Raw genomic sequence first — 24893 nt, 5'->3', positions numbered from 1 at the left:
TTTCAGTCCCAAATGGCACCCTATTCCCCATTTAGTCCACCACTTCTTCAATGCAGTCATCATTCCCTTGACTGTATTACTAGTGTATTGTCCCAATGGCTGAACTTTGTCTTGACTGAACTGGTTTCTTTTGTCTGTTTGCAGAAACGTCACAACGCTGACAGTGTCGTCAACAAGAAGGAATGTCAAGGTACAGCCCGTTTCTGTTTCTGTTTCTTTATTGTTGCAATCCTAGATTGATTGATGTTTATTGTCCTTGAAGTGGTAATTATTTTCATAGCTCACTGAGAAGGTCACAAGTTACACATACAGTACTAGTCAAAAGTTTGGACACCTACTCATTCAAGGGTTTTTCTTTATTATATTTTTCTACATTGTAGAATAATAGTGAAGACATCAAAACTATGAAATAACACGTATGAAATCATGTAGTAACCAAAAAAGTTTTAAACAAATATCCACCCTTTGCCTTGATGACAGCTTTGCACACTCTTGGCATTCTCTCAACCAGCTTCATGAGGTAGTCACCTGGAATGCATTTCAATTAACAGGTGTGCCTTCTTAAAAGTTAATTTGTGGAATTTCTTTCCATCTTATTGCGTTTGAGTCAATCAGTTGTGTTGTGACAAGGTAGGGGGGGTATACAGAAGATAGCCCTATTTGGTAAAAGACCAAGTCCATATTATGGCAAGAACAGCTCAAATAAGCAAAGAGAAACAACAGTCCGTCATTACTTTAGGACATGAAAGTCAGTCAAGAAGGAATATTTCATGAACATTGAACGTTTCTTCAAGTACAGTCGCAAAAACCATCAAGCGCTATGATGAAACTGGCTCTCATGAGGACCACCACAGGAATGGAAGACCCAGAGTTACCTCTGCGGCAGAGGATAAGTTCATTAGAGTTACCAGCCTAAGAAAGTGCAGCCCAAATAAATGCTTCACACAGTTCAAGTAACATACACATCTCAACATCAACTGTTCAGAGGGGACTGTGTGAATCAGGCCTTCATAGTCGAATTGCTGCAAAGAAACCACTACTAAAGGACACCAATAATAAGAAGAGACCTGCTTGGGCCAAGAAACACGAGCAATGGACATTAGACCGGAGGAAATTTGTCATTTTGGTCTGGAGTCCAAATATGAGATTTAAGGTTCCAACCGCCATGTCTTTGTGAGACGCGGTGTGGGTGAACGGATGATCTCCGCATGTGTAGTTCCCACTGTAAAGCATGGTGGAAGCGTTATGGTATGGGGGTGCTTTGCTGGTGACACTGTCTGTGATTTTATTTAGAATTCAAGGCACACTTAACCAGCATGGCTACCACAGCATTCTGCAGCGATACGCCATCCCATCTGGTTTGGGCTTAGTGAGGCTATCATTTGTTTTTCAACAGGACATTGACCCAACACACCCCCAGGCTGTGTAAGGGCTATTTTACCAAGAAGGAGAGCGATGGCGTGCTGCATCAGATGACCCTGCCTCCACAATCCCCCGATCTCAACCCAATTGAGATGGTTTGGGATGAGTTGGACGGCAGAGTGAAGGAAAAGCAGCCAACAAGTGCTCAGCATATGTGGGAACTCCTTCAAGACTGTTGGAAAAGCATTCCAGGTGAAGCTGGTTGAGAGAATGCCAAGAGTGTGCAAATCTGTCATCAAGGCAAAGGGTGGCTACTTTGAAGAATCTAAAATATATAATAGATTTTCATTTGTTTAACACTTTTGGTTACTAATCATAGTTTTGATGTCTTCACTATTATTCTACAATGTAGAAAATAGTAAAAATAAAGAAAAACCCTTGACTGGTACTATATATATACACAGTGGGGAGAACAAGTATTTGATACACTGCCAATTTTGCAGGTTTTCCTACTTACAAAGCATGTAGAGGTCTGTAATTGTTATCATAGGTACACTTCAACTGTGAGAGATGGAATCTAAAACAAAAATCCAGAAAATCACATTGTATGATTTTTAAGTAATTAATTTGCATTTTATTGCATGACATAAGGATTTTATCACCTACCAACCAGTAAGAATTCCGGCTCTCACAGACCTGTTGGCAACTGTTGGCGCAATTATTAGAAAATGGAAGAAGTTCAAGATGACGGTCAATCACCCTCGGTCTGGGGCTCCATACAAGATCTCACCTCGTGAGGCATCAATGATCATGAGGAAGGTGAGGGATCAGCCCAGAACTACACGGCAGGACCTGGTCAATGACCTGAAGAGAGCTGGGACCACAGTCTCAAAGAAAACCATTAGTAACACACTACGCCGTCATGGATTAAAATCCTGCAGCGCACGCAAGGTCCCCCCTGCTCAAGCCAGCGCATATCCAGGCCCGTCTGAAGTTTGCCAATGACCATCTGGATGATCCAGAGGAGGAATGGGAGAAGGTCATGTGGTCTGATGAGACAAAAATAGAGCTTTTTGGTCTAAACTCCACTTGCTGTGTTTGGAGGAAGAAGAAGGATGAGTACAACCCCAAGAACACCATCCCAACCGTGAAGTATGTAGGTAGAAACATCATTATTTGAGGATGCTTTTCTGCAAAGGGGACAGGACGACTGCACCGTATTGAGGGGAGGATGGATGGGGCCATGTATCGCGAGATCTTGGCCAACAACCTCCTTCCTTCAGTCAGAGCATTGAAGATGGGTCGTGGCTGGGTCTTCCAGCATGACAACGACCCGAAACACACAGCCAGGGCAACTAAGGAGTGGCTCCGTAAGAAGCATCTCAAGGTCCTGGAGTGGCCTAGCCAGTCTCCAGACCTGAACCCAATAGAACATCTTTGGAGGGAGCTGAAAGTCCGTATTGCCCAGCGACAGCCCCGAAACCTGAAGGATCTGGAGAAGGTCTGTATGGAGGAGTGGGCCAAAATCCCTGCTGCAGTGTGTGAAAACCTGGTCAAGACCTACAGGAAACATATGATCTCTGTAATTGCAAACAAAGGTTTCTGTACCAAATATTTTCTGCTTTTCTGATGTATCAAATATTTGTCATGCAATAAAATGCAAATTAATTATTTAAAAATCATACAATGTGATTTTCTGGATTTTTGTTTTAGATTCCGTCTCTCACAGTTGAATTGTACCTATGATAAAAATTACAGACCTCTACATGCTTTGTAAGTAGGAAAACCTGCAAAATCGGCAGTGTATCAAACACTTGTTCTCCCCACTGTGTGTGTGTGTGTGTGTGTGTGTGTGTGTATATATATATATATATATATATATATATATACACACACACACGACTATTTAATGAAGCTGCCAGTTGAGGACCTGTGAGGCGCCTGTTTCTCAAACTACGCACTAATGTATTTGTCCTCCCACTCCTCTTTCTATTCTGGTTAGAGTCAGTTTGCGCTGTTCTGTGAAGGGAGTAGTACACAGCGTTGTACGAGATCTTCAGTTTCTTGGCAATTTCTCGCATGGAATAGCCGTCATTTCTCAGAACAAGAATAGACTGACGATTTTCAGAAGAAAGTTATTTGTTTCTAGCCATTTTGAGCCTGTAATCGAACCCACAATTGCCGATGCTCCACATACTCAACTTTAATAAGCACAACAGTTTTCAGCTGTGCTAACATAATTGCAAAAGGGTTTTCTAATGATCAATTAGCCTTTTTCAAATGATAAACTTGGATTAGCAAACCCAACGTGCCATTGGAACACAGGACTGATGGTTGCTGATAATGGGCCTCTGTACGCCTATGTAGATATTCCATAAAAAATCAGCCGTTTCCAGCTACAATAGTCATTTACAACATTATCACTGTCTACACTGTATTTCTGATGAATTTGATGTTATTTTAATGGACAAAAAAAATAGGATTTTCTTTCGAAAACAAGGACATTTCTAAGTGACCCCAAACTTTTGAACGGTAGTGTATATATTATGTAGTACATTACGTATATAGGCCTAGCCTTCAAAAGATGAATGTATTTCTTTGTTGTCGTATGACAGGACAGAATATATGGCTCTGTGTGCGTTGTGTAACACTGTGCCTTCCAAGTGGGCTAAACAAAGCATGGTGGTGATGATTTATCCTGCGTATCACAGCACTTCTCTTACCTTTTGTCTCTGCTATTTAAAGTGCTGAGGAACGGTGCCTGGGAGATCGTGCACTGGGCCAAGGTACGTTACCGGACTACATCCTCTTAACTTAAAGGGAAAATTCTGTATTTTACAATTCAGTCTTAGATTGTTCCGCACTCTGAAAGTAGTGTATGCACCGTTAGAGATTGTAGGGTAATCCATGGATCGGTTTTCTTTGAATGGCCACTACAAACTTCTGCTAACTTTAGGCACAGCTAGCTGATAATAAATGGGAGTGATGGGGGCAACCATGTAAATAAATACATTAATAACCTTTTTAAGGATGCCTGGACCATCTAACATTAATTTGTAAAATACGGAACTTCCCCTTTAACCAACGGCATCAGGCAAGGGTGTGATATTATTCTAGGAGAGATATTCATAGACAGCCACTGACATCCCACAAGAACTGGAACAAAGAACATACAGTGGGGAAAAAAAGTATTTAGTCAGCCACCAATTGTGCAAGTTCTCCCACTTAAAAAGATGAGAGAGGCCTTTAATTTTCATCATAGGTACACGTCAACTATGACAGACAAAATGAGAAAAGAAAATCCAGAAAATCACATTGTAGGATTTTTAATGAATTTATTTGCAAATTATGGTGGAAAATAAGTATTTGGTCAATAACAAAAGTTTCTCAATACTTTGTTATATACCCTTTGTTGGCAATGACACAGGTCGAACGTTTTCTGTAAGTCTTCACAAGGTTTTCACACAATGTTGCTGGTATTTTGGCCCATTCCTCCATGCAGATCTCCTCTAGAGCAGTGATGTTTTGGGGCTGTCTCTGGGCAACACAGACTTTCAACTCCCTCCAAAGATTTTCTATGGGGTTGAGATCTGGAGACTGGCTAGGCCACTCCAGGACCTTGAAATGCTTCTTACGAAGCCACTCCTTCGTTGCCCGGGCGGTGTGTTTGGGATCATTGTCATGCTGAAAGACCCAGCCACGTTTCATCTTCAATGCCCTTGCTGATGGAAGGAGGTTGTCACTCAAAATCTCACGATACATGGCCCCATTCATTCTTTCCTTTACACGGATCAGTCGTCCTGGTCCCTTTGCAAAAAAACAGCCCCAAAGCATGATGTTTCCACCCCCATGTTTCACAGTAGGTATGGTGTTCTTTGGATGCAACTCAGCATTCTTTGTCCTCCAAACACGACGAGTTGAGTTTTTACCAAAAAAGTTCTATTTTGGTTTCATCTGACCATATGACATTCTCCCAATCCTCTTCTGGATCATCCAAATGCACTCTAGCAAACTCCAGACGGGCCTGGACATGTACTGGCTTAAGCAGGGGGACACGTCTTGCACTGCAGGATTTGAGTCCCTGGTGGCGTAGTGTGTTACTGATGGTAGGCTTTGTTACTTTGGTCCCAGCTCTCTGCAGGTCATTCACTAGGTCCCCCCGTGTGGTTCTGGGATTTTTGCTCACCGTTCTTGTGATCATTTTGACCCCACGGGGTGAGATCTTGCGTGGAGCCCCAGATCGAGGGAGATTATCAGTGGTCTTGTATGTCTTCCATTTCCTAATAATTGCTCCCACAGTTGATTTCTTCAAACCAAGCTGCTTACCTATTGCAGATTCAGTCTTCCCAGCCTGGTGCAGGTCTACAATTTTGTTTCTGGTGTCCTTTGACAGCTCTTTGGTCTTGGCCATAGTGGAGTTTGGAGTGTGACTGTTTGAGGTTGTGGACAGGTGTCTTTTATACTGATAACAAGTTCAAACAGGTGCCATTAATACAGGTAACGAGTGGAGGACAGAGGAGCCTCTTAAAGAAGAAGTTACAGGTCTGTGAGAGCCAGAAATCTTGCTTGTTTGTAGGTGACCAAATACTTATTTTCCACCATAATTTGCAAATAAATTCATTAAAAAACCTACAATGAGATTTTCTGGATTTTTCTTTCTCAATTTGTCTGTCATAGTTGACGTGTACCTATGATGAAAATTACAGGCCTCTCTCATCTTTTTAAGTGGGAGAACTTGCACAATTGGTGGCTGACTAAATACTTTTTTCCCCCACTGTATGTTGATGAGGATATGTCCACACCAGTCTCTTCCTATCTCTCTCTCTATAATAAGTAGGAACCCCCCCCCCTTCACACACCTCCTGTTCGCCATTCGGCCCCTTTCATCAGCCTGGCCTGGCCTGGCCACTAATTAATCCACTGCTTCCATGTGGACAGAGAGCGTTAAGAAAAGGAAGGCTATGCCCGAGGACATAACAGACAGAGAGAGAGAGAGAGCAGCTTTTAATCCAGTGGTCATAAAACACCCCACTTAATTACCGTGTCAGAAATGGTCCGCCCACAACAATCAGGTGCAAAAATGTGTGTGAGGCAGTAGAAGACGTTAAGAAATGATTCACCGTTGCCTCTTGTTCCACTCTGAGAATGCATGGTTTTAGTGGCCCGGGTAAATATATTGTAATTTCAAACCGGGAGAGGTTTGTTGCATATTTTTTTACCATTACTGTGAGAAATTGCCTCTGAAATTGGGGAAGCCAAACACTTAATGATAAACCCCAGAGGGTACAGAACAAGGTGAATTACTGATCTAGATAGTATATTCATGCTTATGGGAAGATCTCATTCTGACATTATTGGCAGAAACGAGGAGTTTGCCAGGGTATGAAATGCAAATGCACGTCTGTGCCCTCTAGCTTTTATGGTTCCTCACAGAAAAAAAAGATGTAATCGTTTTCATTAGGGCACACCTTAACAGAAAATGAAAACCAGTCTAGGTGTAGTCCCTTCATGTTTCATGCCACATTCTTCCGTTTGTCGCCTAATAAAGACGACCCAGGTATTCTACCTGGTTGACCAACCCTGGAAAGAAGAACCATAACAAGCCTTTCCCTGACTGGCTTATTTATTCCCATGTTTATCATTTCCATGACTTCCAGGCAGGCAGTGGTCTCTATCCATCAGTAACCAGTGTGTTTCTTCCAGGCAGTGGTCTCTATCCATCAGTAACCAGTGTGTTTCTTCCAGGCAGTGGTCTCTATCCATCAGGAACCAGTGTGTTTCTTCCAGGCAGTGGTCTCTATCCATCAGTAACCAGTGTGTTTCTTCCAGGCAGTGGTCTCTATCCATCAGTAACCAGTGTGTTTCTTCCAGGCAGTGGTCTCTATCCACCAGTAACCAGTGTGTTTCTTCCAGGCGGTGGTCTCTATCCATCAGAAACCAGTGTGTTTCTTCCAGGCAGTGGTCTCTATCCATCAGGAACCAGTGTGTTTCTTCCAGGCAGTGGTCTCTATCTATCAGGAACCAGTGTGTTTCTTCCAGGCAGTGGTCTCTATCTATCAGGAACCAGTGTGTTTCTTCCAGGCAGTGGTCTCTATCCATCAGGAACCAGTGTGTTTCTTCCAGGCGGTGGTCTCTATCCACCAGTAACCAGTGTGTTTCTTCCAGGCGGTGGTCTCTATCCATCAGGAACCAGTGTGTTTCTTCCAGGCAGTGGTCTCTATCCATCAGGAACCAGTGTGTTTCTTCCAGGTGGTGGTCTCTATCCACCAGTAACCAGTGTGTTTCTTCCAGGCAATGGTGGGAGATATAATTCGAGTAGGATGCTCAGATTACATACCTGCGGACTCTATCCTACTGTCATCCAGGTAGAAGTCTGTGGGTTCACCTACCTGTTCCTGCCAGACCCTGAGGACATCTCCTCCTCCTCCTCTGTTCTCTCGCTCCCTCCCTCCCTCTCTCTGTCAGCTCTCCCAAGGAAGTGATGATTGATTCCAAATAAGAGAAGACATTTTAAGTGCCTCGATTTAAAACGTAGGCCTACTATCAAGGCAGGTTATGTGCCTGCTACATTTTTAATGTTGTTCTTCATGCCTTTGTGAAGATCCAAGGCTGCTACTGCTATTGATAAGAGAGTTTAAAAGACTGAGAAACAGTATTGCATTGTGGGAATTATCACTTCCTTCTAACATGTCTTCAGCTCCTTTCCTCCTTCACCTTTTCAAACTTCATTTGGACCAGGTCTTAATCCGGGCCCTGCCTCGGTTTACTGTCTGATATGTCCTCTGTTACCTATTACCCAAACTCTGAAAAAGCTGAAACAATGCAACAGACCTACATGCTGTACTGAATCAATATAGCACAGACCTACATGATGTACTGAATCCATATAGCACAGACCTACATGCTGTACTGAATACATACAGTTGAAGTCGGAAGTTTACATACACTTAGGTTGGAGTCATTAAAACTCGTTTTTCAACCACTCCACAAATTTCTTTTTAACAAACTATAGTTTTGCCAAGTCGGTTAGGACATCTACTTTGTGCATGACACAAGTAATTTTTCCAACAATTGTTTACAGACAGATTATTTCACTTATAATTCACTGTATCACAATTCCAGTGGGTCGGAAGTTTACATAAGCTAAGTGCCTTTAAACAGCTTGGAAAATTCCAGAAAATTATGTCATGGCTTTAGAAGCTTCTGATAGGCTAATTGACATCATTTGAGTCAATTGGAGGTGTACCTGTGGATGTATTTCAAGGCCTACCTTCAAACTCAGTGTCTCTATGCTTGACATCATGGGAAAATCCAAAGAAATCAGCCAAGACCTCAGAAAAGAAATTGTAGACCTCCACAAGTCTGGTTCATCCTTGGGAGCAATTTCCAAACGCCTGAAGGTACCACGTTCATCTGTACAAACAATAGTAGGCAAGTATAAACACTATGGGACCACGCAGCCATCATACCGTTTAGGAAGGAGACTCGTTCTGTCTCCTAGAGATGAACGTACTTTGGTGCGAAAAGTGCAAATCAATCCCAGAACAACAGCAAAGGACCTTGTGAAGATGCTGGAGGAAACAGGTACAAAAGTATTTGTATCCACAGTAAAACGAGTCAAATATAGACATAACCTGAAAGACCTCTCAGCAAGGAAGAAGCCACTGCTCCAAAACCGCCATAAAAAAGCCAGACTACGGTTTGCAACTGCACATGGGGACAAAGATTGTACTTTTTGGAGAAATGTCCTCTGGTCTGATGAAACAAAAATAGAACTGTTTGGCCATAATGACCATCGTTATGTTTGGAGGAAAAAGGGGAGGCTTGCAAGCCGAAGAACACCATCCTAACCGTGAAGAACGGGGGTGGCAGCATCATGCTGTGGGGGTGCTTTGCTGCAGGAGGGACTGGTGCACTTCACAAAATAGATGGCATCATGAGGAAGGAAAATGATGTGGATATATTGAAGCAACATCTCAAGACATCAGTCAGGAAGTTAAAGCTTGGTCGCAAATGGGTCTTCCAAATGGACAATGACCCCAAGCATACTTCCAAAGTTGTGGCAAAATGGCTTAAGGACAACAAAGTCAAGGTATTGGAGTGGCCATCACAAAGCCCTGACCTCAAGCCTATAGAAAATGTGTTGGCAGAACTGAAAAAGCGTGTGCGAGCAAGGAGGCCTACAAACCTGACTCAGTTACACCAGCTCTGTCAGGAGGAATGGGCCAAAATTCACCCAACTTATTGTGGGAAGCTTGTGGAAGGCTACCCGAAACGTTTGACCCAAGTTAAACAATTTAAAGGCAATGCTACCAAATACTAATTGAGTGTATGTAAACTTCTGAGCCACTGGGAATGTGATGAAATAAATAAAAGCTTAAATAAATCATTCTCTCTACTATTATTCTGACATTTCACATTCTTAAAATAAAGTGGTGATCCTAACTGACCTAAGACAGGGCATTTTTACTAGGATTAAATGTCAGGAATTGTGAAAAACTGAGTTTAAATGTATTTGGCTAAGGTGTATGTAAACTTCAGACTTCAACTGTATAGCACAGACCTACATGCTGTACTGAATACATATAGCACAGACCTACATGCTGTACTGAATACATATAGCACAGACCTACATGCTGTACTGAATACATATAGCACAGACCTACATGCTGTACTGAATACATATAGCACAGACCTACATGCTGTACTGAATACATATAGCACAGACCTACATGCTGTACTGAATCCATATAACACATACCTACATGCTGTACTGAATACATATAGCACAGACCTACATGCTGTACTGAATCCATATAACACAGACCTACTAGCTGTACTGAATCCATATAGCACAGACCTACATGCTGTACTGAATCCATATAACACAGACCTACTAGCTGTACTGAATCCATATAACACAGACCTACTAGCTGTACTGAATCCATATAGCACAGACCTACTAGCTGTACTGAATACATATAGCACAGACCTACATGCTGTACTGAATCCATATAACACAGACCTACATGCTGTACTGAATCCATATAACACAGACCTACATGCTGTACTGAATCCATATAACACAGACCTACATGCTGTACTGAATCCATATAACACAGACCTACATGCTGTACTGAATACATATAACACAGACCTACATGCTGTACTGAATCCATATAACACAGACCTACATGCTGTACTGAATCCATATAACACAGACCTACATGCTGTACTGAATCCATATAGCACACTGTTTTGTATTTTTGCACAGCAGCGATTTATTTGCACATAATCCAGACCTCATCTAAAATCTAATTAAATTGTTATTACTCTCGTCCTATGATTTATATTGAGTAAATTGGGTTATTGTATTTGCATAGTACAGTATATGGGGACCATAAATGACTTAATATAGTTTTTAATAACCTTGTCCAAATGGATTTTGAAACCAGCTTATACCAAACCCTCTGGACGTGCAAGGGTTAAACTATGTCCTTATTCTTCCATAAAATTAAACCGTTCTCTTCCCCCTCCCTTGTTTTGGTGTTTGTTTGTACTCTACCTCCTCCCCTTCTTCTCTCCCTAATGTCCTTCCCCTGGATGCCCCTGCTCTCTCTGGCCCCTCCTGGTGCTTGCTGGGTAATATCAGGTGGGCGTTGGGGAGGTAGTGAAAGCGGCCAACGGGGATCACCTCCCGGCCGACCTCGTCATTCTGTCTTCCAGGTCAGGAACCGAACCGCACTGCCGAGCATGGGGGTGGGGGTGGGAGCGTGGGGGTGGGAGCATGGGAAGAGGAGCATAGCATACAAGGCAACTACAGGTCAGGACGTTTTGTCTTGCACTGACAACATTAATGATGCATATTGGATTTGACATTCTAAGGCAGGAAGGGAAAGCTCTGGTTATGTTGGTAAAGCCAGAGATTAAGGTCAATAGGTCAGCGAACACATTGTTCGCATCTAGGCACAGTCAGATTCCTTAGTCATTTTGATCATGTTAACAATAAATGTTTTTATGGCTTGAGAATATAGCGAGACAAGACATAAATTATTGTATTGATCTTTAAGACCTGTATCCAAACTGTTATTCATCAAGCAAACATGGAAAGTGTTTCAGTTACAGTTTTCTTAGTGTGCCACCACAGAAAAGCATGCTTTAGTTTGAGACAAGATCATAAGTTTGGGTGTGAACTGTGAACGGGTTTCCATGTTCCTAACTGTGCATGGCTCTAGAAATCCACCCTAAAAACTACTGTAGACTTTGCTGTTTGACATGAAACGTTGGATGCTGGGACCTTAGAAATCGTGACATTTCTATGGCTGTGACATTACAACATTTTAATTAATCTTTGCATAATAACATACTGTAGAATGCTTACAACAATGTATCTATTTTAATCAAGTAGATATTTTGAATATTTCATTAATACTAAATATTCATGAACACTCCAACAGTGTTGTTGATGCACTGGTTCCATCTTGTCGACAGGATATTTGAAGCATGACTGACTGGTTTTAGAACATCCCTGCAGAGCAAATGCCTGTCGTCAGGAATCCAAAGCCCTTATTGCTCACCCAATGACTCAAAACAGCTGAAACTAAAACCTCATTGATTGAGGTTAGGGTTCGAGTTGGTCAAAACCCTTTTGGGTTTTCTCCTTCCTCCCCTGTGTTTGGATGGGCCCTCGTCATGCATCAATCACCCTGTTAAAAGAGTGGCTAACCAGCGACCCACCTCACCTTAAAGCTCCAGCACGCTCTATAACTCTGTCCCCGTGCCCAGTGTCTGTCAGAGCCCCATTTGTTCTGCTGTGGTTCTAGTGCTCGCTCGGCATGCCTGCTCCCTCTCTCTCTTTGAAAGTCGACTGAGTTCAAGGGCAGCTGCAAACAAAGATGTTAGCCTTGCCTGTGCCGGTTTTCCAGGACTTCGGGCTGTCATAAAATGAGACGTTTTTGGCTGTATTAGTTCAAATCAACTTGGTATCAGAAAACTTTGCAGCATCTTTGTTTGTAAGCGCCTTGATTTAAATAGTTGAAAGAGTCCTCCCAATCCTCGATAAAAAATAATAATTAAATAAATGAATGAGTCTGTTTTGATTGTTATACAGAATTAACTGTTATCTTAAGTTCTCCAGGTCCAATGTTCAATTTGATGCTTTTTACGTCCCCTTTAAACAAGTGAGCCCCAAGGCATGTGCTACATTGAGACATCAAACTTGGATGGAGAAACAAACCTCAAAATCCGACAGGTGATTATTTCTGTCTCCTACATTTTCCTTTGCTCTATCTCTATCTCCTTGGAAATAGGAAACTTGGAACTATTGAACTGAAACTCATACAGGGATGACTTTTGGTCAGCCTTACAGGAGTTTCCCAGATGAGATGTTCTGATATTTCTTCTGATATTTCAGAAAGCACATGAACCAATTTTAACTCTGTCCAATACGAAAGTGAAATGCAATCTCAATGTAGGCTGTCCCCTTTATTGACTTCATTGAAATATAATTGGTACCTGGAATCTATGTAACCTGTGTGTGTGTGTGTGTGCGCGTGCATGAACATAGGGACTGCAAATCACCTCGGAGATCAAGGACATCGACAGCCTGATGCGTCTCTCCGGGCGCATGGAGTGCGAGAGCCCCAATCGCCATCTCTATGAGTTTGTGGGGAACATCCGTCTTGACGGACACAGGTGGGACACAACACACCGCTCCACTTCTGGAGCTCTGCCTTTTTCAACCAGCTAGCAGCTTTTCCATCTCATAGGGCCGTTAGGAGTTGGACCAGCACAGTGAATCGTGTGGGGTTGTGGCTAATTGAACGTTTCTATGGAGTAAAGAGAAGATTAGAAGCACCTGCTTAGTGTTAATGTGTTTGTTTGGGGGCTTTGCCAATCCATAGTAATAAAGAACATGATGTCAGTCATCTGAAATACAGACTTGCATCTCAATCCTGAGGTAGAACAAAGACCCTGAAAACTGAAACTGTAAGAAATGAGGACTTCTGTTCCCTCCGTACTCAGTGGTAGTGTCACTGTAGCAGTAAGCGCAACCATGGATTTGAGTTCGGTAGTTTCTCAAGCTCCTTCACACTATTCCTGTGCTGGAGACTCATGGACACTTCTGTTTGTGACTCCAGCACCGTGCCTCTGGGTCCGGACCAGATTCTGCTGCGAGGTGCCCAGCTGAGGAACACCCAGTGGGTCCATGGCGTCGTGGTCTACACTGGACACGACACAAAGCTCATGCAGGTGAAGCCCTCTGCTGGTCCACATGTACATTTGTCATTTAGCAGACACTCTTATCCAGAGCCACTTAGGTGGGTAAGAAATCCACATATCAGTCATTTTTGGGGGGGTTTTGTATTATAAATTGTATTACTTATGTCTGTCACTTTTGTCCAGAATTCCACACAGCCGCCTCTGAAGCTGTCCAACGTGGAGCGCATCACAAACTTCCAAATTCTACTGCTGTTCGGCTGTCTACTGGCCATCTCTCTGGTGTGCTCCATCGGACAAACCATCTGGAAGTATCAGTACGGCAATGCAGCCTGGTACATGGACTTGAACTGTAAGAGCACAAACGCCAGATATAGTCCACATATTGTGTCTGCTTAGTTCTGTTGTATTTTGAGTTACCTTTTGTTAATGTCAGTGTGTCCTTGTTTCTTTAAAGTATATGTATTTGCAACACAAGTCAAATATGTGGCGATGGGGAATGATGGTATTCCCATGTAAACATAACTGATTGTGACATGCATAGATGTGAATGAAAGGAATGGTTGAATATCAGTGCGCTGCTGTACATTTTGGTTCATTTCTAATGTTCTGTTTTGGTTCTTTGTTTTTCTTTGTTGTTGTTTTTTAACAGCTCCAGGTAACAACCATTTAAAAGCTTTGGCCAATCCGTGAATGACCCTTCCATACTAACACCCTAACTGAAGCTCTGCCTTTGCTAAGCTCCCTCTATGTGGTTGTCCTACTTTGTAAGGGCCCCCTTGCCATGGACAGCACAGGCCAGGGATCCGACGATAGGTTTTCCCCTCCAGCTCTTACGCTCTACTCTTCAGTTCCTTTTAGTGCCTGATCCACACAATGTTTCTCCCTTTCTCCTCCATTCTTGTGTGATGCGTTAAACTCTTTGCAAACCCAGGCCTCAGATCCAGCCCCCCTTTTTTGTGTGCCTTTTTACCACAAATGGACCACGAGTCATGAAACTTCACTTCTGCTCTTTGTCCTGTGAGAGCCAGAGATGAGATTGCGCTCAGGAAGCTCTTGGTAGGCAGGAGGCTTCTGTATGTAGCTGAACATGGATGCTGCAGTACAACCCTGGGGTTACCGGTGACATTTTCTAAATGTCTCCCTCCCTCTTTCCCTCCGTCCCTCCGCTGCCAGTGTTTATTCTTATAAAGCAAAACAGAGAGAGAAGGAGTGATTCAAAATCTATTTCAGCACAAGATAGATTTTCACATCCACTCTGAGACATGTTTTTCAATTAAAGCCAGTGTTAGACTAACTACTATTGACAGAATAAAAGCCACAGGTAATAGAACCTTACAGCCTCAGGAGTAGAATAATGAAGGTTAGGTCTGTGGCTACTTGAAAAGTGCTTTAGGATTATTATTTTTCTTCCTCATTGCAAAAGATGGCCTTTTTTTCAATGAGTCTGTGAGCCTCGTTTTGCAAACTGATTAACTTGTCACTACAGCCATTACTCTATTCAACTAGGCCTATGTTAGGAGAGGTTGTGTCCTTATCAATTTCATGCTTGTTTTATGACATACACTCTCCCCTCAGTCTCAGAACATTGTCTTGGATTGGCTCGATCTCCAGGGGTTTCACTGCTCTTGTTTGTAGCTTTGAAACTTCCACCTAAAAGACCCCATCCTGTGGGGCGGAGCAGAGAGTGGTGTACAAATGAGGGTGATGTGAGTCATAAAGCAGGCGTCCATCTTGAGACTGACTGTGTTCCTTTTAGGGACGGAGGGACTCAGTCCACTGAAGATTTTTCCGACCTGTGTCAAAAGAGAGAGGTGGTGAATTCATCACGCCATATTAACTTTCACTGTAGCATTTACATACTGCGTACCCAAATTATTGGACTGTAATTGCACATTGAGACATGTCAACACAATCTCTAGTCAGGTGAAGACCACAATGTCGAGATGAATGGACTGACAGTGCATGCTGGTCAGTGGGGAGAGAAGCTGGATCACCGCACTTCAAACCACATACTGTACGTTCCCCATATGTCGGAGAGGGCACGATAATGATTATGCGCACACGATAAATAATGAATTTGACATTGACGCAGCCTACACTGCTGACATCCGAACTGGCATGGTTCACAGTCTATAGATCTTAACAACCTTTATGCAGATAAAGTGTTATGCATTCACACCACCTGCTACACATCACTGTCGGTTAAATCCCCGTCCACTAAAAAGCAGGTAGCTTGTTTTCTCGGATTGTGTCGGTTTCTGCTGACTGCCCACTGCTTAAAGAGCTTACCCCGCACTGCACCCGTTAACTCATCATAGCGCAGTGTGGGTTTTTGCTGTCCCCTAAAAGTTAGCCGACAGTTGTGGCTGCTCATTGCGCTGCTATAGTAGAAAGTTATAGTAGAGGAGATAGGCTGGGTTTACCTCTGGATACACATGCTCTGAAATGGAAGCAAATACTGACGCAAAATCACATATTACAGGACTTTTACTCCAATCTACCACAGATATAGTCAGACATAGGGGGGGGGAGGATGGTGCGTGTCTTGGTTTGTTGTGATTGACTTGCTCATGGCTGCAACTTAATCTGATCCCAACCTTAATTTACCCCTCTGAGAATACACCAGTTCATGTGTAACAAGGTGACCTCACAAACATCAGAGAAAATAGTTACTTGCAGGCCAATCACACTGCTCAATGTTGATCTCTAAATCCATCCTGCTCTTTTACACTTGTTGGTTGAGACAGGAATGTGCTTTGGACTGAATCCCTCTCCTTTTGTCTTGAGACATCCAACACGTGTGTCTTCTTCCCCACCTCCCTCCCTCCCTCCTCTCCTCTCTGTGTGCTGTCCTTCCAATAGCAGTAGCTTCCATTTTCAACCCCGTCTTTTGTATTATTCTGTCTTTAAATCAACTGCTAAACTAAAGGGAAACGCTTGGGTTGAGGAAAGTTTCTCTTGCGACTCCTGCAAGCTGAGGAAAGGTAATTCACATCACTCATGTTTTTGTGTGAGCTACTACGCTGTCAGTGGGGTTGTATGTCTCCCTTTTGGTGTTTTTGATTGTTTCATCATGGATCGGGTGAAAGAGAATCCATAAATCCTCACAGTGAGTTGTGGAATTCATTGCCTGGATCATGCTGGATGCCAAGGCTGCTGCTATATGACATTAATTATTCTACTCTAGATCAATCCCAGTTCTGTAGCCATAATTATGGGACCTTAATTGGAGTGAATATCAATTTCAGTGGCGAGAGGATGAGGTGGGGTGGAAGAGATGGGTATTAAATCTCACCTAATGCACAACATTGATACAACATTGATACAACATTGTACCACTGCGTTGTGAAAATGTTGAGCATTAGAACTTTGGGAACTATGCTTTTTCCCGATGGTTTTGGGTGGGATTCAATACTGACAAAAATCTTGTCTATTGCTCCTCTCTCCCCCCCAATCTTGCCTTCCCCCTGACAGATGGGGGCGCCGCAAACTTTGGACTCAACTTCCTCACCTTCATCATCCTCTTCAACAACCTGATCCCCATCAGTCTGCTGGTGACTCTGGAGGTCATCAAGTTCACCCAGGCCTTCTTCATCAACTGGGTGAGAGAAGACACGGGATTTGGAGCCCCGTGGTTATCACTGACAGGGGTCGGGGTCAATTCCATGTACCCACAACCCTGTTAATGTCTCATCATATAGCTCTGACCCCAATTCAAGTGTCTCATGCATGGCACACAGGTCTGTTGCCGTCTAGTCACTTGATGTGAAAGTTGAAATGTTTGAAGTTGGTGTTGTCTCATAAGATTCTATCTGATTATTTCAGGATACAGACATGCTCTATGAGCCCACTAACACCCCAGCCGTGGCTCGCACTTCCAACCTGAATGAAGAACTAGGACAGGTAATGCTGCTTGTTCAACATTTTATCTATTACATTTAATTCCTTAATTATATCCACCTTCACCTGCACATAGTAGTTGCACCAAATACACATTTTGTTTCCAACGTTGACAAAACATTTATTCTAGTCACCCATGAATTGTTGCCGGTTACCATTTGAAGTGAAACAGTTGTGCAGTCTGATCTTATTCCATTACTGATTTAAATGGAGCGCCACGTGGCTCAACGTTCCTGTCTCTGGTGTGTCTCTGGTTGACACTAAGCAATGATTGGCTGTCTTGGGTCGACACTGAGCAATGATTGGCTGTCTCACTCTTGTCACGTTCTTGTCACAGGTGAAATACATCTTCTCCGACAAGACGGGGACTCTGACCTGCAACGTGATGCAGTTTAAGAAGTGCACCGTCGCCGGCGTGGCCTATGGGTAAGCCTCGCCTCGCCTCCACTCACCCTCGCTTGTTTACCTCCCCCCTCCCTCCTCTCTCCTCCATCCCTCCTCTCTCCCTCCTCTCTCCCCCCTCCCTCCTCTCTCCCCCCTCCCTCCTCTCTCCTCCATCCCTCCTCTCTCCTCCATCCCTCCTCTCTCCCCATCACCTTCATCAAGTGAAGTGTGTACTGTGGTGTACAGCGGTACATCTGGCGCTCCTTGTCCTCTCCCCAGCCGCCTCATTAGCAGCTGCATCAGTGCGTCCCTCCCTTCGACGCAGACATTAAATAACAGGGCGGACCAACGTTTGCACGCAAAGGATTTTTTTGTTGTTGCTACTGTCCCATGGATCACATCTGTTCAACGTATACCACCTCTGGGATAGCCTAGACCAGGGGTGTCAAACTCATTTTAGCTCAGGGGCCACATGGAGGAAAATCTATTCCCAAGTGGGCCGGACCGGAAAAATCATGGTATATATAACTTAAAAACAACAACTTCAGATTGTTTTCTTTGTTTTAATACGATCAACATACAACATAAAGCTGGAGCCTGAGGACAGTGTGTCCAAAATAGTACAAGCACAACATCACTATTAATCATAAAATGTTTTTCAAAAGTTTATTTGAAAATTCTAAAGAAAAAGAACACACAAACACACAATGCCTCAGTGATTAACAGAACTGTTTCACAGATCACAGAACTATATCAGGGTGTCATTTCTCAGGCAGAAATGTAGATAAAAATAATGAAATCCTGTTCCCCAAACAAGTGCAAGAACCACAGAGTCAAGAATAGGTTAAATATACAAATAAAATAAAATCAATTAAAAACAATAGCACATCAACATAAAAACATATAAACATAAAGCTGGAGCCTGAGGACCGTGTCCAAAAGCACAACATCACTATTAATCATAAAACACCTCAAGTTATTTGAAAGTTCTGAGGACAAAGAACACACAAACACACAATGCCTCAGTGATTCACAGAAGTATATCACAGATCACAGAACTATATCAGGGTGTCATTTCTCAGGCAGAAATGTAGATAAAAATAATGAAATCCTGTTCCCCAAACAAGTGCAAGAACCACAGAGTCAAGAATAGGTTAAATATACAAATAAAATCAATTAAAAACAATAGCACATCAACATAAAAACATAAACATAAATCTGAAAGCGTTGCTCAAACTCCCGTAACAGTCCCGTTATTTTATCTTTGAACCGCTTCATGTCTGCCACATGTTGGGTCGCGCACACATTTTTCAGACAGGGGAAGTGAGCTGCATCACCACCGGCAAGTTGCGTCTCCCACAATGACAGCTTCAACTTGAAAGAACGTATGCGGTCATAATACTGCGTGACAACTTTGTTGCGCCCTTGCAGCTGTTTGTTCAAGTTATTCAGGTGCTCTGTAACATCCACCATAAATGCAAGGTCCTGCATCCATTCTGCGGAATGAAATTCTAACACTGGTTTGCCCTTTTCTTCCAATCAAAGAAACGCCTCAGCACAGCACCTCGGCTTAACCATCTTACCTCAGTGTGGTATGGCAGGCCATAGATGTGGTCTTTCTCTCTGAGAAGGCTGTCAAACTGACGGTGATTCAGGCTTCTGGATCGGATGAAATTAACAGTTTGGATGACCACCTTCATGACGTTATCCATCTTTAATGACTTGCAACACAAAGCCTCCTGGTGCAAAATACAGTGAAAAGTCAAAAAATCACGTCCTCCATTTGCAGATTGCACTTTCTCTCTGAACTTTGTCACAACGCCTGCTTTTTTCCCCGATCATTGAGGGCGCACCATCTGTAGCCAGGCTGACAGCGCGGGACCAGTCCACTCCGACCCTGTCCAGCGCTGCTGACGAGTGCGGTAAAAATATCAGCTGCTGTCGTTGTATCTGTCATCGGCACCAACTCCACGAACTCCTCGGTGACGGTCAATGTGTCATCAACTCCGCGGATGAAAATGGCCAGTTGTGCAACATCTGTAATGTCCGTGCTTTCATCAATTGCAACCCAAAACGCAATAAATGACTTTACTTTTTGCTTCAACTGGCTGTCCAAATCCACTGAAAGATCGGAAATCCTGTCTGCAACTGTGTTTCTTGTCAGGCTGATATTTGCAAAAGCCTGCCGCTTTTCAGGGCACACAATCTCCGCTGCCTTCATCATGCATGTTTTTACAAATTCACCCTCACTAAATGGTTTTGAAGCCACTGCGATTTCATTAGCAATGAGGTAGCTAGCTTTCACTGCAGCGTCACTGATGTCTCGGCTGTGAGTAAACACAGACTGCTGTTTCTTCAGACCCGCCAACAGTTCATTCACCTTCTCTCATCTCCGCTGTCCTTGAAAGTTGTCATATTTGTCGGCATGAAGACTCACATAGTGGCGACGAAGGTTATATTCTTTCAGCACTGCAACATGCTCTGAACACACCAAACATACAGCTTTCCCATTCAATTCCGTGAATAAATAGGATGACCATTTTTCTTGGAACACTCTGCACTCTGCGTCCACTTTTCTCTTTTTTGACAGAGACATATTGGGGCAATGAGGGTGCCAAAGCACATAATGTTAAAAGTAGAAGCCGTAATAAATATCGCGGGCAAAACAAAGTAGCTCATTGGCTGCACGTGCTTGACCTACTTGCTCTGCCCCGGTATAAACAGTTTGCTTGCTTAACAATCAATTTTCAATTTTATTTTATATAGCCCTTCTTACATCAGCTAATATCTCGAAGTGCTGTACAGAAACCCAGCCTAAAACCCCAAACAGCTAGTAATGCAGGTGTAGAAGCACGGTGGCTAGGAAAAACTCCCTAGAAAGGCGAAAGCCTAGGAAGAAACCTAGAGAGGAACCAGGCTATGAGGGGTGGCCAGTCCTCTTCTGGCTGTGCCGGGTGGAGATTATAACAGAACCATGCCAAGATGTTCAAAAATGTTCATAAGTGACAAGCATGGTCAAATAATAATCAGGAATAAATCTCAGTTGGCTTTTCATAGCCGATCATTAAGAGTTGAAAACAGCAGGTCTGGGACAGGTAGGGGTTCCATAACCGCAGGCAGAACAGTTGAAACTGGAATAGCAGCAAGGCCAGGCGGACTGGGGACAGCAAGGAGTCACCACGGCCGGTAGTCCCGACGTATGGTCCTAGGGCTCAGGTCTCTCAGTTGGCTTTTCATAGCCGATCATTAAAGAGTTGAAAACAGCAGGTCTGGGACAGGTAGGGGTTTCGTAGCCGCAGGCAGAACAGTTGAAACTGGAATAGCAGCAAGGCCAGGCGGACTGGGGACAGCAAGGTGTCATCATGCCCGGTAGTCCTAACGTATGGTCCTAGGGCTCAGGTTCTCAGAGAGAAAGAGAGAACGAGAGAATTAGAGAGAGCATACTTAAATTCACACAGGACACTGGATAAGACAGGAGAAGTACTCCAGGTATAACCAACTAACCCCAGCCCCCGACACATAAACTACTGCAGCATAAATACTGGAGGCTGAGACAGGAGCGGTCCGGAGACACTGTGGCCCCATCCGAAGAAACCCCGGACAGGGCCAAACAGGAAGGATATAACCCCACCCACTCCGCCAAAGCACAGCCCCCGCACCACTAGAGGGATATCCCCAACCACCAACTTACAATCCTGAGACAAGGCCGAGTATAGCCCACAGAGGTCTCCACCACAGCACAAACCAAGGGGGGGCGCCAACCCAGACAGGAAGATCACGTCAGTAACTCAACCCACTCAAGTGACGCACCCCTCCCAGGGACGGCATGAAAGAGCACCAGCAAGCCAGTGACTCAGCCCCTGCAACAGGGTTAGAGGCAGAGAACCCCAGTGGAGAGGGGAACCGGCCCGGCAGAGACAGCAAGGGCTGTTCGTTGCTCCAGCCTTTCCGTTCACCTTCACACTCCTGGGCCAGACTACACTCAATCATATGACCTACTGAAGAGATAAGTCTTCAGTAAAGACTTAAAGGTTGAGACCGAGTCTGCGTCTCTCACATGGGTAGGCAGACTGTTCCATAAAAATGGAGATCTATAGGAGAAAGCCCTGCCTCCCGCTGTTTGCTTAGAAATTCTAGGGACAATTAGGAGGCCTGCGTCTTGTGACCGTAGCGTACGTATTGGTATGTACGGCAGGACCAACTCGGAAAGATAGGTAGGAGCAAGCCCATGTAACGCTTTATAGGTTAACAGTAAAACCTTGAAATCAGCCCTTGCCTTAACAGGAAGCCAGTGTAGGGAAGCTAGCACTGGAGTAATATGATCAAATTTCTTGGTTCTAGTCAGGATTCTAGCAGCCGTATTTAGCACTAACTGAAGTTTATTTAGTGCTTTATCCGGGTAGCCGGAAAATAGAGCATTGCAGTAGTCTAACCTAGAAGTAACAAATGCATGGATTAATTTTTCTGCATCATTTTTGGACAGAAAATTTCTGATTTTTGCAATGTTACGTAGATGGAAAAAAGCTGTCCTTGAAACAGTCTTGATATGTTCGTCAAAAGAGAGATCAGGGTCAAGAGTAACACCGAGGTCCTTCACAGTTTTATTTGAGACGACTTTACAACCATCTAGATGAATTGTCAGATTTAACAGAAGATCTCTTTGTTTCTTGGGACCTAGAACAAGCATCTCTGTTTTGTCCGAGTTTAAAAGTAAAAAGTTTTCAGCCATCCACTTCCTTATGTCTGAAACACAGGCTTCTAGCGAGGGCAATTTTGGGGCTTCACCATGTTTCATTGGAATGTACAGCTGTGTGTCATCCGCATAGCAGTGAAAGTTAACATTATGTTTTCGAATAACATCCCCAAGAGGTAAAATATATAGTGAAAACAATAGTGGTCCTAAAACGGAACCTTGAGGAACACCGAAATGTACAGTTGATTTGTCGGAGGACAGACCATTCACAGAGACAAACTGATATCTTTCCGACAGGTAGGATCTAAACCAGGCCAGAACTTGTCCGTGTAGACCAATTTGGGTTTCCAGTCTCTCCAAAAGAATGTGGTGATCGATGGTGTCAAAGGCAGCACTAAGGTCTAGTAGCACGAGGACAGATGCAGAGCCTCGGTCTGACGCCATTAAAAGGTCATTTACCACCTTCACAAGTGCAGTCTCAGTGCTATGATGGGGTCTAAAACCAGACTGAAGCATTTCGTATACATTGTTTGTCTTCAGAAAGGCAGTGAGTTGCTGCGCAACAGCTTTTTCTAAAATTTTTGAGAGGAATGGAAGATTCGATATAGGCCGATAGTTTTTTATATTTTCCGGGTCAAGGTTTGGCTTTTTCAAGAGAGGCTTTATCACTGCCACTTTTAGTGAGTTTGGTACACATCCGGTGGATAGAGAGCTGTTTATTATGTTCAACATAGGAGGGCCAAGCACAGGAAGCAGCTCCTTCAGCAGTTTAGTAGGAATAGGATCCAGTATGCAGCTTGAAGGTTTAGAGGCCATGATTATTTTCATCATTGTGTCAAGAGATATAGTACTAAAACACTTAAGTGTCTCTCCCGATCCCAGGCCCTCGCAGAGTCTGCGCAGATCCAGGACAGCTAAGCCCTGGAGGAATACGCAGATTCAAAGAGGAGTCCGTAATTTGCTTTCTAATGGTCATGATCTTTTCCTCAAAGAAGTTCATGAATTTATCACTGCTGAAGTGAAAGCCATCCTCTCTTGGGGAATGCTGCTTTTTAGTTAGCTTTGCAACAGTATCAAAAAGAAATTTTGGATTGTTCTTATTTTCCTCAATTAAGTTGGAAAAGTAGGATGATCGAGCAGCAGTGAGGGCTCTTCGGTACTGCACGGTACTGTCTTTCCAAGCTAGTCGGAAGACTTCCAGTTTGGTGTGGCGCCATTTCCGTTCCAATTTCCTGGAAGCTTGCTTCAAAGCTCGGGTATTTTCTGTATACCAGGGAGCTAGTTTCTTATGACAAATGTTTTTCGTTTTTAGGGGTGCAACTGCATCTAGGGTATTGCGCAAGGTTAAATTGAGTTCCTCAGTTAAGTGGTTAACTGATTTTTTGTCCTCTGACGTCCTTGGGTAGGCAGAAGGAGTCTGGAAGGGCATCAATGAATTTTTGTGTTGTTTGAGAATTTATAGCACGACTTTTGATGCTCCTTGGTTGGGGTCTGAGCAGATTATTTGTTGCGATTGCAAATGTAATAAAATGGTGGTCCGATAGTCCAGGATTTTGTGGAAAAACATTAAGATCTACAACATTTATTCCATGGGACAAAACTAGGTCCAGAGTATGACTGTGGCAGTGAGTAGGTCCAGAGACATGTTGGACAAAACCCACTGAGTCGATAATGGCTCCGAAAGACTTTTGGAGTGGGTCTGTGGACTTCTCCATGTGAATATTAAAATCACCAAAAATTAGAATATGATCTGCTATGACTACAAGGTCTGATAGGAATTCAGGAAACTCAGAGAGGAACGCTGTATATGGCCCAGGAGGCCTGTAAACAGTAGCTATAAAAAGTGATTGAGTAGGCTGCATAGATTTCATGACTAGAAGCTCAAAAGATGAAAACGCCATTTTTTTTTTGTAAATTGAAATTTGCTATCGTAAATGTTAGCAACACCTCCGCCTTTGCGGGATGCACGGGAATATGGTCACTAGTGTAACCAGGAGGTGAGGCCTCATTTAACACAGCAAATTCATCAGGCTTAAGCCATGTTTCAGTCAGGCCAATCACATCGAGATTATGATCAGTGATTAGTTCATTGACTATGACTGCCTTTGAAGTGAGGGATCTAACATTAAGTAACCCTATTTTGAGATGTGAGGTATCACGATCTCTTTCAATAATGGCAGGAATGGAGGAGGTCTTTATCCTAATAAGATTGCTAGGGTGAACACCGCCATGTTTAGTTTTGCCCAACCTAGGTCGAGGCACAGACACAGTCTCAATGGGTATGGCTGAGCTGACTACACTGACTGTGCTATTGGCAGACTCCACTAAGCTG

The 24893-nt window shown here is 43.5% G+C and overlaps 1 protein-coding gene across 4 annotated transcripts in view; it reads left to right on the top strand.

Annotated features, from left to right (window-relative positions):
* LOC121538162 (phospholipid-transporting ATPase IA) overlaps positions 1–24893 on the top strand; it is a 187373-nt gene that overhangs the window by 66323 nt on the left and 96157 nt on the right. For 2 of the 4 annotated variants that reach the window (XM_045207440.1, XM_045207433.1), the window contains exons 5-15: positions 145–190; positions 4108–4148; positions 11015–11088; positions 12544–12613; positions 12929–13056; positions 13503–13614; positions 13768–13933; positions 14234–14239; positions 17059–17186; positions 17410–17487; positions 17822–17910. In XM_045207440.1, the coding sequence (XP_045063375.1) occupies positions 145–190; positions 4108–4148; positions 11015–11088; positions 12544–12613; positions 12929–13056; positions 13503–13614; positions 13768–13933; positions 14234–14239; positions 17059–17186; positions 17410–17487; positions 17822–17910 (938 nt within the window). The remainder of the gene's footprint in view (positions 1–144; positions 191–4107; positions 4149–11014; positions 11089–12543; positions 12614–12928; positions 13057–13502; positions 13615–13767; positions 13934–14233; positions 14240–17058; positions 17187–17409; positions 17488–17821; positions 17911–24893) is intronic. The other 2 variants (XM_045207443.1, XM_045207434.1) reach the window with 1 other exon arrangement.

The sequence above is a fragment of the Coregonus clupeaformis genome, chromosome 3, assembly GCF_020615455.1.
Source record: "Coregonus clupeaformis isolate EN_2021a chromosome 3, ASM2061545v1, whole genome shotgun sequence".
NCBI classification, from domain to species: Eukaryota; Metazoa; Chordata; class Actinopteri; order Salmoniformes; family Salmonidae; genus Coregonus; species Coregonus clupeaformis.
Note: the sequence above shows the minus strand (reverse complement) of the source record. Positions and strands in the feature narration are given on the sequence as shown.